Here is a 16,143-nt window from a genome sequence, read left to right on the forward strand (position 1 = left end):
TACAGGAAGAGTCAGATATACAGGAAGAGTCACATATACAGGAAGAGTCAGATACAGGAAGAGTCATATACACAGGAAGAGTCAGAAACAGGAAGAGTCACATATACAGGAAGAGTCACATATACAGGAAGAGTCAGAAACAGGAAGAGTCAGATACACAGGAAGAGTCACATATTCAGGAAGAATCAGATACAGGAAGAGTCACATATACAGGAAGAGTCACATGTGTAGTTGTGAGTGTGTACCTCTGCTCCTTCTCCCTCTGAATCTCCTGGTTGATGTTGTTGATTCTGGTCTGAAGTTTCTTTCGTCTCTGTTCAGGAGGGAGGTGACTGCAGTCTGCAGGACTGGAGCCCTGAAAAAGGTCATCACATGACATCACATTAACACAGTAACAGTAAATGTGGTGTGACACACGTGTTATAGACTGACGGGTGTGATACTGACCAGTTTGAGTGACAGCTGTCCAATCAGAGAGAAGCAGGAAGGAAACGACAACATTACAAACACAGCTTTGTGTGTGTGTGTGTGTGTGTGTGTGTGTGTGTGTGTGTGTGTGTGTATACCCCTCTTTTCAGGCTGCGCAGACACTGCTTTCTGGTTCTGGAGCCGGAGGTCATGAGGTCATTCAGTCGCTGTGTGATTGGTTCTCTTGAGGCAGGGGGCGGGGACTGGGGACTGTTGGCCATGCCTCCAGGTGAAGGTGACGTTGGGGGTGGAGGAGGAGGCTGGCGAGGGGAGGACAGGAGGGTCAGCAGCTGGAGGGAAAGATAGAGGGGGTGTGGTCAGTACAGCCATGTGAGTCGTCCAGGTGTGTATACCTGTCCTGTCTGTGTGTGTACACGTGTTGTGTGTTGTGTGTGTATGAGTGTGTACAAGTGTTGTGTGTGCTCGTGTGCTGTACCTTGTTTTTTCGGATGAAGGGCCATAGCTTCCTGCTGTGTCTCCGCCCCTCAGTTCGATTGTCGAGGTAACTGGATTCAGAGATGCTTCGCCTCATGGTGGCGCTGTAGTCCTCAAACTCAACGTCACCTGGAGGGTCAAAGCCTGATTTGTACACCTCCACTACCTGCTGGGTGTCCTGCACACACACACACACACACACACACACACAGTATAAGATCTGACCTTTGACCTTTTAATACCGCAGTGAATGTCCACTTCCTGTTTGTCTGTGGTCTCTGTTCAAAGATGGATGTGCACTTTTTGAGCCAAGCTGTCACTACGCTCACGTTACCATGGTTACCACCACATATCCAGTTTAGACACAGAGGTCTTATTCTGCCTGTTCGACAGTTCCGAGGTCTATTACCTTCAGGCTTCAGCTGCTGAGAATGAAACTGAGAACTGAAGAACCAAAGACTGTGGACATCTGTGACAGGTGGACAGTGGACAACTCTGTTACAAGTAGGCTGCAAACACAACACCCTCAGGCCCTCCTTCTGATCTCTGGGGACTTCAACCACACCTGTCCATCCACCACCCTGCCCACCTTCACCCAGTATGTTTCCTTCCACACCAGAGACAATAAAACACTGGATTTATTTTATGCCAACACCAAGGAGGCATACCACTCATCCCCCTGCCCCCCCTGGGAAAAGCTGATCCCAAACTGGTTCATCTTCTGCCTGTCTACAGACCTCTGGTGCAGAGAGAACCAGCAACCACCCGCAGTGTGAAGAGGTGGTCTGAGGAGGCCGAGGAGGCCCTGAAAGACCGCTTCGAGGCCACTGTGTGGGAGGTACTCAGTGATTCCCATGGAGAGGACATTGACAGTATGACATCATGTATTATGGACTATATTAACTTCCGATTGGAAAGCACCGTACCCACCAGGACTGTATGCTGCTTCTCCAACACCAAACCCTGGTTTACTCCAGAGTTAAAAGCTCTCCTGAAGGAGAAGTGGAGAGCTTTTAACTGTGGAAACAAGGAGGACTGAAGGCCGTGCAGAAGGAGCAGAAGGAATCATCAGGTGGGGAAAGGAAGAATATAAACAGAAGATGGAAGAACAGCTGCAGCAGAGCAACGTCAGCAGAGTCTGGAGAGGTCTGAAAACCATCTCAGGACACAAACAGCCAGACTCCCAGGCCAGAGACGACCAGCAGTGGGTGAATGATCTGAATCTATTCTTCAACAGATTTGATCAGTCTGCCCCTCCAGCTTGTCCTTCACTACCTGTCAGGTGAGAGATGAGCTGAGGAGGATAAAGACGAGGAAGGCTGCGGGTCCAGACGGCATCAGCTCCAGGCTCCTGAAGTCCTGCGCAGACCAACTGTGCGGGATAGTTGAAGCCATCTTCAACCTGAGCCTGAGGCTGGGGAGAGTACCACAGCTGTGGAAGACATCCTGCGTGGTACCTGTGCCCAAGACTCCGCACCCCAAGGACTTCAGCAGCTTCAGACTGGTGGCATTAACATCGCACCTCATGAAGACTCTGGAGCGCCTGGTCCAGTCTCGTCTCCGCCCCGCAGTAGGCCCTTCAATGGACCCGCTGCAGTTTGCCTACCAGCCTGGCATTGGGGTGGACGACGCCATCATCTCCCTCCTGCATAGAGCTCTTTCTCACCTGGAGAAGCCCGGAAGCTCTGTGAGAATCATGTTCTTTGATTTCTCCAGCGCTTTCAACACCATACAGCCTGCGCTTCTGAGGGACAAACTGGAGCACATAGGGGTGGCTAATCACCTCACATCCTGGATCCTGGACTACCTCACGGACCGGCCGCAGTATGTCAGGACCCAGGATTGTGTATCGGACTTGGTAGTCTGCAGTACGGGGGCCCCGCAGGGGACAGTGCTGGCACCATTCCTCTTCACCCTCTACACTGCAGACTTTTCATACCACACCCCCACCTGTCATCTGCAGAAGTTCTCTAATGACTCTGCCATCGTCGGCCTCATCACAGATGGGGACGACAGGGAGTACAGAGAACTGAACCAGGACTTTGTGGACTGGTGCCTGAGGAACCACCTTCAGATCAACGTGGGTAAAACCAAAGAGCTGATGGTGGATTTCCGCAGGCACAGACTCCTCCCCCCAACACCGGTGAACATCCAGGGAAAGGACATTGAGATGGTGACATCTTATAAGTACCTGGGTGTTCATCTTAACAATAAACTGGACTGGACTGATCACATAACAGCACTGTACAGGAAAGGCCAAAGCAGACTCTACCTGCTGAGGCGGCTCAGGTCTTTTGGAGTGCAGGGGGCGCTCCTGAAGACCTTCTTTGACACTGTGGTGGCATCAGAGCTCCTTCAGCGATAGACTGATTCATCCAAAGTGTGAGAAAGAACGCTATCGCAGGTCCTTCCTGCCTGCTGCTGTCAGGCTACATAACCAGCACTGCTCACAGTAAACTGCACCATGGACACTTTAGGGACACCATAATAAGCATAACTGTCCCTCTTGTTGTTGCTTATTTTAAACATATAGCTTTTCACTTTGCACTAAATATGCTCACTTTTATCCATCACTCACTTTTTATCCACTGCCCATTATTATTATTATTTATTGCTGTTTTCTTGTATTTTTTTGTAGTTTTTTTTTGCATGCCTAGTTTTTTAAGGTTTTAAAATTTTGAAATCTTTAATCTGACTCTTTCCCCTTGACTGCTGTAACACTGGAATTTCTCAATTGTGGGATCAGTAAAGGTGTATCTTATCTTATTCAAAACGATAAAGCAAAACCGAACACAGAGTATATCAAAACTAAAACTCAAAGATGGCCGCTGAGACAGAGGTCTGTGTTCTCTCTGATCACAGTCGGTCAGAACTGAAGACACGTTTGAGACGAGAACATTGAGTTTCCTCTGAGTGTTGTTGTGTACAAGACCAAGATGGCGGCGTGGACAGACACAGCAGCCCCTCTCTCTCTGAGTTTGGTGCCTAAAATTGTGTGTTCCAGTGAATGTTCATGCGCTTCACGTTTACATCCGTGTGCACGTAGTTCAGTGTCTTCATTGCTCAGAAGATACAGTCGACACTGCTGTTTGGATATAAGAAGTTAAAACATCACAACTTGGACCAGAAAGTCACAGAGGAACTTTGGGGCCTGCAACTTCTCTGTCAGACTACTACATCACTGGACCCAGCTGCTACATCTCACCCAGAGAGGAGGCGCCGGAAGTGGTGTGAAAGGAAGCAGAAGCGAGGCAAGCACAGAGGCATCCAGGCTTGGCTAGCAGCTAGCCCACACAGACCAACGATACCATCCCTCATTATGGCCAGTGTACACTCACTTGACAACAAAACAGACCACATTCAGCTCCTGAGATCTGCGCAGTGTGATGTAAGGGACTGCTGTGTTTTCATTTTTACTGAGACATGGCAACATCCCCAACTCTGCTATCCAGCTAGCTGGGCTAACATGCTACCAAACTGACCGGGTCTTCGTGGAGGGAGGTAAGACTCACGGCGGGGGAGTTTGTGGTTACAACGAAGCCTGGTGCCGGAATGCTGCTATTGTTTCCAAACACTATCACACTATCACACACTCATTATCATTAAATGCCGGCCTTTCTATCTACCCAGGGAGTTTACAGCAATCCTGCTGGTGGCTGTTTACCCCCCCCCCCAACACCAGCGATAGGAGCGAGGCACTTAATGAACTCTACCAGGCCATCAGTGAACAACAGACAGTGCACCCAGACGGATTCCTCATCACTGCTGGAGAGTTTTTTTTGCCTGTTACATTGCCATTCAGTGACTGTGAAAAGGTCAAGATGGAAAAGTTGCTCCATCACAGTAAATGTTGAATTGACTGCACTAATATAGATCCTTTATAGTCTGAAGAAAACTGGTCAATCGTTGTCCTCACAGAGTTAGCAGTTTGGCGCTAAACTGAGTGTAGCGTTAGTTCAGGCAGGACATGATGTCGAGCTCAGCTCACATCAGCTGATCTCAAACAGCCCGATCAGCTGATGGATTAGCTGATTGATGTAAGAGAATCAGCTGATCGATCACATGATTCCTTTCTATGCAACCAATCAGCAGAGCTCATTCAGAGCGCTCTTTTTAAAGTGCTCTGATCTGCCGACTGTTGCTGACCTGCCTCCACCCTAGCTCCACCCCAGCTCCTCCTAATCATGTTGCAGCTGACTCATTAGTGTCATTTCTGTTTGTCACTGATGCTCTGTTCTGTTCCCAGGCCATCTTCTCTGCTGCTCTCTCCGCCTGAGATTTTCTGCGTTGGCCTGAGGACACACAGCGAGGCCTCAGAGCAGAGCCGGACCACCAACTGTAACAGTGCACATGGTAATAATGTTTCTTAGACTGAAGTGTTCCTGACTGAACTCGACGTTGTTGCTCATGTGCTTGGGCTGACAAACATCATGTTGTAGCTGAGGCACTAAACCTCTTTACTTTATGTTAGTGGAGTGTCAATAACCAACCAAACACCTGAGCAGGTCCAGCAGGTATATTTAGATATGATTTGGCTCAGTTTAAAGAAAACTGACAAAATAAACTTTCCACTGAAACCTTCTTTTAAGTGTTTTGGTGTCTAAAGTTTCCCACACATCGAAATCTGAAACATTGCCTCACTGACACAGCTGCTCAGTGTTTACTGCAGGATTGTTTTCTGTCTGAACGCTCAGTGAAACTTCTGGATCAACAGAATTTTCTGACACCTGCAGGATCTGTTTGAGGTGAACAGCCAGTCTACTGCTCCACAACCAGGATGGAAAACTCTGACTCCTCTGACTCTTTTATAGCAAGAACCAACAGTCTCCACAGCCATCAGATGTCTGATCAAACCTCTGTCCAACACACAACCACAGATCTTCAGCTCAGATGAGACTCACCATCCTGGGCTGGATGCTCTCAGCAGCGTCCATCATGACGTCCAGACAGCGACTCACAACAGGAAGAACTTTCCTCTCAGCCTCCGCTGACGAACGCATCGCTTCACAGATCCTCTCAATCCGCCGCTCCTCCATGTCCTGGATACGCTACATCACAGAGCAATGACACATCAATACGCCATGGGTATAACTGGTACCAGGCTGTGGTAGTGCTGGTTTACCTTGTATATAACTGGTACCAGGCTGTGGTAGTGCTGGTTTACCTTGTATATAACTGGTACCAGGGTGTGGCAGTGCTGGTTTACCTTGTATATTACTGGTACCAGGGTGTGGCAGTGCTGCTTTACCTTGTATATTACTGGTACCAGGGTGTGGCAGTGCTGGTTTACCTTGTATATCTGGTACTAGTGTATGGTAGTGTCGGTTTACTTTGTATATCTGATACTAGTGTATGGTAGTGTCGGTTTACCTTGTATATAACTGGTACCAGGGTGTGTGCTGTTGGTTTACCTGGTATATAACAACTGGTACCAGGGTGTGGTAGTGTTGGTTTACCTGGTATATAACTGGTAAAAGGGTGTGGTAGTGCTGGTTTACCTGGTATATAACTGGTACCAGGGTGTGGTAGTGCTGATGCTGGTCCTGGTTAAACTGGTTTAAACTGGTCACATATTCTTTCCTGGACTCTTCAGCAGCTTGTTTTTTTTGCTGAGCCGTCTGACGAGCCTGAAACCAGTAGAGGTTCATATGAGTCCTTTGACAGCTCATTGATCAATATGGTGAAACACTTCATTGGTCGAGGATTCGGTTGGTGCAGTTCAACAAACGCTGCAGTTCAACAAACAGCAGTTCCTCCAGTAAACTTCTCACGTGTGTTTGGATCAAACTGATCTGACATGTTGATCGATGACCTTTAAAGGTTAGGGTGGAGCCAGGACGGAGACAGACCAACAGCTTCGCTCTGCTTACAGTCTTTGTTCTACAACAGGTTAACCCCCTCCTGACTCCACGTCTGAACCCAACATACAGATATCATCACTTTGTGTGATCCACTGTCACTGTGGTCACTAAAATGACAGAAACTATGTATGTATGTGCTCTATGGTGGATACTATTGCTGTCGCCAATGGTAAGTTTGTTTTCTAACTCGCATAGCATATTTTCCTTATGTTAGCATGTAAGCTATATGAAACAAGTTAACGCTAGCTTACATGCTAACATGAGGAAAATATGCTATGCGAGATAGAAAACACACTTACCGAGTACTGTGGTGGCTCTATGGCGGATACTGTCGCTGTTGCCAACGATGCACTGCTGAATTCTGAATTTCGGAGGTCACTAAAATTAATATTGCCTCGGTGTGTGAATATGCAAAAACGATGTCGGACTCCGTAGTTTTCTCTGGATCCCTCCCAAATCTGACCAGTGATGACATGTTTAGCCGCATGTCATCATTTAACCGCTGGCTGTCCAGGTGGTGTCCAGCAAACGATGTGGGTTTCATTAATAATTGGCAAACTTTCTGGGGAAAACCTGGTCTTATTAGGAGAGACGGCATTCACCCCACTTTGGATGGAGCTGCTCTCATTTCTAGGAACCTGGCAAATTTTATTAGTAATTTAAATCTCTGACAACCCAGAGTTGAGACCAGGACAGAGAGTTGCAGTCCTAAACGCCTCTCTGAGCTTCTAGTTCAGTTACCCAGCCATAGTTTTCATAGTTTTATACAAACGGTGTCTGTCCCCCGACCACCTAAATTATTTAAATCTAAAATTAAACAAAGAGGAGTTGTGCATAACAACCTCATAAAAATTAAAACCTCTTCTGTGACAGAAAGACAAAACAGGAGAATTAAATGCGGACTGTTAAATATCAGATCTCTATCGTCTAAAGCAGTGTTAGTAAACGAATTAATATCAGATAATCATATTGATTTACTCAGTCTCACTGAAACCTGGCTGTGTCAAGATGAATATGTTAGTCTAAATGAGTCCACGCCTCCCAGTCATAATAATACCCACATTCCTCGAGGCAGCGGCCGAGGAGGGGGAGTTGCAGCCATTTTTAACTCTAGTCTGTTAATCAGCCCTAAACCTAAACTAGATTATAATTCATTTGAAAGCCTCGTTCTTAGTCTTTTACATCCGACCTGGAAAACCTCGCAGCCACTTTTATTTGTTATAGTGTACCGTGCTCCTGGCCCATATTCTGAATTTGTATCTGAATTCTCAGAGTTTTTATCCAGTTTAGTTCTTAAATCAGATAAAGTTATTATAGTAGGCGATTTTAACATTCATGTCGACATTGATAATGACTGCCTGGCTACCGCGTTTATCTCATTAATAGACTCCATTGGCTTCAGTCAGGGTGTACATGAACCCACTCACTGTTTTAACCATACCCTCGATCTAGTTCTGACGTATGAAATTGAAATTGATAACCTAAAAGTCTTTCCACAGAATCCTTCGCTATCGGATCATTATCTGATTACTTTTGATTTCTTTTTACTCGATTACACGCCACTCAGCAACAGTTACTATACTAGATGTTTATCAGATAGTGCTGTCGCAAAATTTAAGGAAAAGATTACTTCGTCGTTAAATTCAATACCAATACCTTCAGTAACAGAGGTTTCCCGTGCCGACTTTAACCTCTCCCAAATTGATCATTTTGTTGATAGCGCTGTAGGCTCGCTGCGAACAACGCTCGACTCTGTAGCTCCTCTTAAAAAGAAGTTAACAAAGCAAAGAAAGTTTGCTCCTTGGTATAACTCTCAAACCTGTAGGTTAAAACAAATATCGCGAAAATTTGAAAGGAACTGGTGATTAACCAAACTGGAAGAATCTCGTTTAATCTGGACAGACAGTCTCAAAACTTATAAGAGGGGCCTCCGCAATGCCAGAGCAAACTATGACTCAGCATTAATAGAAGAAAACAAGAACAACCCCAGGTTTCTTTTCAGCACTGTAGCCAGGCTGACTGAGAGTCAAAGCTCTATTGAGCCTTGTATTCCTTTAGCCCTTAGCAGTAATGATTTTATGAGCTTTTTTAATGACAAAATTCTAAGTATTAGAGGCAAAATTCATGACCTCCTGCCCTCAGATGGTAGGCCTACCTATCTAACCTCAAACACAGCTGTAGAACCTAATATATATTTAGATTGCTTCTCCCCAATTTCTCTTCAAGAATTGACCGCAGTGATTTCTTCATCTAAATCATCAACGTGTCTCTTAGACCCCATCCCAACTAGGCTAGGGTTAGGGTTAGGGTTAGGGTTAGGAGAGAGAGAGAGAGAGAGGGAGAGAGAGGGAGCCTTTCCTTTAGTTAACACTCATATATTAGATATGATCAATATATCCTTATTAACAGGCTATGTACCACAGTCTTTTAAGGTAGCTGTAATTAAACCTCTCCTAAAAAAGCCCACCCTGGATCCAGAGGTGTTAGCCAACTATAGACCAATATCTAATCTTCCCTTTATGTCAAAGATCCTTGAGAAAGTAGTCGCAGACCAGCTGTGTGATTTTCTCCAGGATAATAATTTATTTGAGGAATTTCAGTCAGGATTTAGAGTGCATCATAGCACTGAGACAGCACTAGTTAAAATTACAAATGACCTTTTGATTGCTTCAGACAAAGGACTCGTCTCTGTTCTTGTTTTATTAGATCTTAGTGCGGCGTTTGACACAATTGACCATCAAATTCTACTGCAGAGACTGGATCACTTAATTGGCCTAAAAGGTTCAGCACTAAGCTGGTTTAAATCTTATTTATCTGATCGTTTTCAATTTGTTAACGTTCGTAATGAATCATCCTTACGTACCAAAGTTTGTTTGGAGTTCCGCAAGGTTCTGTGCTCGGACCAACCCTATTTACTCTATATATGCTTCCTTTAGGTAACATCATTAGAAATCACTCTATAAATTTCCATTGTTATGCGGATGATACTCAGTTGTATTTATCGATGAAGCCAGAAGAAAGTAATCAATTAACTAAACTCCATAACTGCCTTAAAGACATAAAAAAATTGGATGAGCAGCAATTTCCTGATGTTAAATTCAGACAAAACTGAAGTTATTGTTCTTGGCCCCAAACAACTCAGAGACTCTTTATCTAATGACATAGTTTCTCTAGATGGCATTGCTCTGGCCTCTACCACTACCGTAAGAAACCTCGGAGTAATATTTGATCAAGATTTGTCTTTTAATTCTCATTTAAAACAAACCTCACGGACTGCATTTTTTCATCTGCGTAATATTGCGAAAATTAGGCCTATCCTGACCCGAAAAGATGCAGAAAAATTGGTCCACGCTTTTGTTACCTCAAGGCTGGATTACTGTAACTCTCTATTATCAGGTAGCTCTAGTAAGTCCTTAAAAACTCTCCAGCTAATTCAGAATGCAGCAGCACATGTACTAACAGGAACTAAGAAACGAGATCATATTTCTCCTGTTTTAGCTTCTCTGCACTGGCTCCCTGTAAAATCCAGAATTGAATTTAAAATCCTACTGTTAACTTATAAAGCTCTAAATGGTCAAGCTCCGTCATATCTTAGAGAGCTCATAGTGCCATATTATCCCACCAGAACACTGCGCTCTGAGAACGCAGGGTTACTTGTGGTCCCTAAAGTCTCCAAAAGCAGATCAGGAGCCAGAGCCTTCAGCTATCAGGCTCCTCTCCTGTGGAATCATCTTCCTGTTACGGTCCGGGAGGCAGACACCGTCTCCACATTTAAGACTAGACTTAAGACTTTCCTCTTTGATAAAGCTTATAGTTAGGGCTGGCTCAGGCTTGCCCTGTACCAGCCCCTAGTTAGGCTGACTTAGGCCTAGCCTGCCGGAGGACCCCCCTATAATACACCGGGCTCCCTCTCTCTCCCTCTCTCTCTCTCTCTCTCTCTCTCTCGTATTCTATTACTGCATCTTGCTAACTCGGCCATTCTGGATGTCACTAACTCGGCTTCTTCTCCGGAGCCTTTGTGCTCCACTGTCTCTCAGATTAACTCATACCACAGCGGTGCCTGGACAGCGTGACGTGTGTGGTTGTGCTGCTGCCGTGGTCCTGCCAGATGCCTCCTGCTGCTGCTGCCATCATTAGTCATTAGTCATACTTCTACTGTTATTATACACATATGACTATTGTCACACATGTATACTGTCAGATATTAATACATACTTTCAACATATTGTACCACAGTAGCCAGAACTATAACTATAATATTATTACTTTCAATAATGTTGTTGTAAGCTACTGTCATTACCTGCATCTCTCTCTCTCTCTCTCTCTCTCTCTGTCTCATTGTGTCATATGGATTACTGTTAATTTATTATGTTGATCTGTTCTGTACAACATCTATTGCATGTCTGTCCGTCCTGGAAGAGGGATCCCTCCTCAGTTGCTCTTCCTGAGGTTTCTACCGTTTTTTTTTCCCCGTTAAAGGGGTTTTTTTTGGGGGGAGTTTTTCCTTATCCGCTGTGAGGGTCTTAAGGACAGAGGGATGTCGTATGCTGTAAAGCCCTGTGAGGCAAATTGTGATTTGTGATATTGGGCTTTATAAATAAAATTGATTGATTGATTGATTGAATTTCAGCTAAAACAGCCTTTCCAGTGTTTTCAGCAAAATCGTCCAACATGTTGGCAAGCAAGGATGGGACACTAAAAACTCAAAGTACACGTCAAATAAAATTTCCCCAAACATGGTATCTGTCATTTTTATATAGATAGATAGATAGATAGATAGATAGATATACATTTTATATATTTTATGTTTTGTCTTTTGGAACATCTTTGTTGAAGTTTGAGCTCTGGGGGCCACCGTACAGAAAAACAGGTCAGAACACATTGTAAAAAAAAAAAAAAACATGAACTCAAAAATATCCAATAAAACATGGAGGAGCTTACCTTCAGTGAGCAGCGCTGAGGGACAGACAGACAGACAGACAGAGGGACAGGTTAGTCAGATATCAGTCTGATCACAGTTGCATCAGTTAAATCAGGGTCGGTCCTCCTCCGTCCACAAGGAGGTGCTGATGTTCATCCTAATGACGAAGGAGACGGACCACAGAGGTGTCCACACATCACAGACATGACTCAGAGTCTGACTCCTCCTCCAGAGGACGTGTCATCCATCATCTGTTTATTTAAAGATCAGATCTGTGATCTGAGTCATTTCAGGCCGTCCACTGATTGGACAGGGACCCGGACAGACAGACAGAGAGACAGACAGGCGGACAGAGCATCTCTCTGTCCGTCTACAGACAGACAGACGTCGACGCATTTGTCTGTTTAATTAAAGAAGGTTATTTGTTCTGTAATTAGACAGTTTTGTTTTTAGTTGTTAATAAAAACATTTAAATGTTCGTTGTGTTTTACAGACGTTTCTTATCCCGAGGCATTCGGCTGAACGAGAGAATCTCCGTGCGCTCGCTGTGACATCATCATGATGTTTACTTCTTATAATGAAAAAATAAAATATCTGAAATCTAAAAACTTTCCTGACAAATTAAATCTGAACAGTCAAATATTCAAGAATAAACAGGGTCTTAATCTTGAACAATTTGACGAGTCCAGCACACGTTACTGAGAATCTTTAACTAGTGATGACATCATCACGTCACTTCCTGTTCCTGGAGTCGGTCTGTCGAGCAGAGCTCTTATTGGCTGTTTGACAGCTGAGTGACCAATAACAGCTGTTGCTCTGCAGACATGCCAGTGTCCGCATGTCCTCCTGGGGGGGACAGATTTTAACACTGATCAAATGATCCTGTGAGATCGTTAACGACGGACGGGTGCCTTCGACAGGAACACAGCATTAAAACAAACACACAAAAAAACACTGTCAGGTGAACTTATATTAACCCACCTTCTCTCCGTCAGTCTTGTTGTCCAGGTCAATTCTGTCAGAGATCTGTTGAGCTCGCTCCGCTTCCTTACAGTCACGCTCAAACCGACGTTTACTCTGAATAACAACAAGTAAACAACAACACAAAGTAAATTTTAAAAAAAAAACGCAGTTTGAATGATGAGGAAAATGGTTTGACAGATTTAATGTGTCAGGACGTGTGAGTGGGCGGAGTCAGATGTTAAGATGCAGGTAGGAGGAGTCAGTATGTGTTGGTGGGAGGGGTCACATGATTGACGGGCAGGGTTATATGTGTTAAATGGGGCCTGTATATGTTAGTGGGCGGGATCAAATATGTCAGTGGGGGGATCAGGTGGGTTGGTGGGCTGAGTCAGATGTTACTCACAGACTCCAGCTGTTTCCAGGAGCTTTCGATGTGCTGCTGGGCGCGGCGGCCATCTTGGAAATGCTGTAAAAGAACACAGCAGTCACTCGTCCAGTCTGACTGGTCAGACGTCAACATGCTGATGACATCATCATGTCTCCATGTTAAACTAAGACATATTGATGACATCATCATGTCTCCATGTTAAACTAAGACATATTGATGACATCATCATGTCTCCATGTTAAACTGTGAGACATTTTGATGACATCATCATGTCTCCATGTTAAACTGTGAGACATTTTGATGACATCATCATGTCTCCATGTTTAACTAAGACATATTGATGACATCATTATGTCTCCATGTTAAACTGTGAGATAATTTGATATCATCATGTCTCCATGTTAAACTGTGAGACATATTGATGACATCATTATGTTTCCATGTTAAACTGTGAGACATTTTGATGACATCATTGTGTCTCCATGTTAAACTGTGAGACACGTTGACAACATCATCATGTCTCTATGTTAAACTGTGACATTTTGATGACATCATTATGTCTCCATGTTAAACTGTGAGATATATTGATGACATCATCATGTCTCCATGTTAAACTGTGAGACATTTTGATGACATCATTATGTCTCCATGTTAAACTGTGAGATATATTGATGACATCATCATGTCTCCATGTTAAACTGTGAGACATTTTGATGACATCATCATGTCTCCATGTTAAACTGTGAGATATATTGATGACATCATCATGTCTCCATGTTAAACTGTGAGATATTTTGATGACATCATCATGTCTCCATGTTAAACTGAGACATTTTGATGACATCATCATGTCTCCATGTTAAACTGTGAGACATTATGATGACATCATCATGTCTCCATGTTAAACTGTGAGATATTTTGATGACATCATCATGTCTCCATGTTAAACTAAGACATACTGATGACATTATTATGTCTCCATGTTAAACTGTGAGACATTTTGATGACATCATCATGTCTCCATGTTAAACTGTGAGACATTTTGATGACATCATGTCTCCATGTTAAACTGTTAGGCATTTTGATGACATCATCGTGTTTCCATGTTAAACTAAGACATATTGATGACATCATTATGTCTCCATGTTAAACTGTGAGACATTTTGATGACATCATTATGTCTCCATGTTAAACTGTGAGACATTTTGATGACATCATGTCTCCATGTTAAACTGTTAGACATTTTGATGACATCATCGTTTTTCCATGTTAAACTAAGACATATTGATGACATCATTATGTCTCCATGTTAAACTGTGAGACATTTTGATGACATCATCATGTCTCCATGTTAAACTGTGAGACATTTTGATGACATCATCATGTCTCCATGTTAAACTAAGACATATTGATGACATCATCATGTCTCCATGTTAAACTGTGACATTGTTGATGACATCATCATGTCTCCATGTTAAACTAAGACATATTGATGACATCATTATGTCTCCATGTTAAACTGTGAGACACGTTGACGACATCATTATGTCTCCATGTTAAACTGTGAGACATTTTGATGACATCATCATGTCTCCATGTTAAACTAAGACATATTGATGACATCATCATGTCTCCATGTTAAACTGTGAGATGTTTTGATGACATCATCATGTCTCCATGTTAAACTATGACATGTTGGTGACATCATCATGTCTCCATGTTAAACTGTGAGACATTTTGATGACATCATTATGTCTCCATGTTAAACTGTGAGACATTTTGATGACATCATCATGTCTCCATGTTTAACTAAGACATATTGATGACATCATTATGTCTCCATGTTAAACTGTGAGATAATTTGATATCATCATGTCTCCATGTTAAACTGTGAGACATATTGATGACATCATTATGTTTCAATGTTAAACTGTGAGACATTTTGATGACATCATTGTGTCTCCATGTTAAACTGTGAGACACGTTGACAACATCATCATGTCTCTATGTTAAACTGTGAGACATTTTGATGACATCATTATGTCTCCATGTTAAACTGTGAGATATATTGATGACATTATCATGTCTCCATGTTAAACTGTGAGACATTTTGATGACATCATTATGTCTCCATGTTAAACTGTGAGATATATTGATGACATCATCATGTCTCCATGTTAAACTGTGAGACATTTTGATGACATCATCATGTCTCCATGTTAAACTGTGAGATATATTGATGACATCATGTCTCCATGTTAAACTGTGAGATATTTTGATGACATCATCATGTCTCCATGTTAAACTGAGACATTTTGATGACATCATCATGTCTCCATGTTAAACTGTGAGACATTATGATGACATCATCATGTCTCCATGTTAAACTGTGAGATATTTTGATGACATCATCATGTCTCCATGTTAAACTAAGACATACTGATGACATTATTATGTCTCCATGTTGAACTGTGAGACATTTTGATGACATCATCATGTCTCCATGTTAAACTGTGAGACATTTTGATGACATCATGTCTCCATGTTAAACTGTTAGGCATTTTGATGACATCATCGTGTTTCCATGTTAAACTAAAACATATTGATGACATCATTATGTCTCCATGTTAAACTGTGAGACATTTTGATGACATCATTATGTCTCCATGTTAAACTGTGAGACATTTTGATGACATCATGTCTCCATGTTAAACTGTTAGACATTTTGATGACATCATCGTTTTTCCATGTTAAACTAAGACATATTGATGACATCATTATGTCTCCATGTTAAACTGTGAGACATTTTGATGACATCATCATGTCTCCATGTTAAACTGTGAGACATTTTGATGACATCATCATGTCTCCATGTTAAACTAAGACATATTGATGACATCATCATGTCTCCATGTTAAACTGTGACATTGTTGATGACATCATCATGTCTCCATGTTAAACTAAGACATATTGATGACATCATTATGTCTCCATGTTAAACTGTGAGACACGTTGACGACATCATTATGTCTCCATGTTAAACTGTGAGACATTTTGATGACATCATCATGTCTCCATGTTAAACTAAGACATATTGATGACATCAT

General features: G+C 42.9%; 1 protein-coding gene across 1 annotated transcript in view; it reads right to left on the reverse strand.

Annotated features, from left to right (window-relative positions):
- fnbp1a (formin binding protein 1a) overlaps positions 1-16,143 on the reverse strand; it is a 63,968-nt gene that overhangs the window by 20,878 nt on the left and 26,947 nt on the right. Inside the window, exons 5-13 of the mRNA XM_033618858.2 lie at positions 13,052-13,114; positions 12,667-12,762; positions 11,706-11,720; positions 6,402-6,530; positions 5,805-5,951; positions 905-1,081; positions 567-758; positions 448-462; positions 246-355 (exon numbers count right to left, since the gene is read on the reverse strand). Coding sequence (XP_033474749.1) covers positions 246-355; positions 448-462; positions 567-758; positions 905-1,081; positions 5,805-5,951; positions 6,402-6,530; positions 11,706-11,720; positions 12,667-12,762; positions 13,052-13,114 — 944 coding nt within the window. The remainder of the gene's footprint in view (positions 1-245; positions 356-447; positions 463-566; positions 759-904; positions 1,082-5,804; positions 5,952-6,401; positions 6,531-11,705; positions 11,721-12,666; positions 12,763-13,051; positions 13,115-16,143) is intronic.

The sequence above is a fragment of the Epinephelus lanceolatus genome, chromosome 9 (genome assembly GCF_041903045.1).
Source record: "Epinephelus lanceolatus isolate andai-2023 chromosome 9, ASM4190304v1, whole genome shotgun sequence".
Classification (NCBI taxonomy): Eukaryota; Metazoa; Chordata; class Actinopteri; order Perciformes; family Serranidae; genus Epinephelus; species Epinephelus lanceolatus.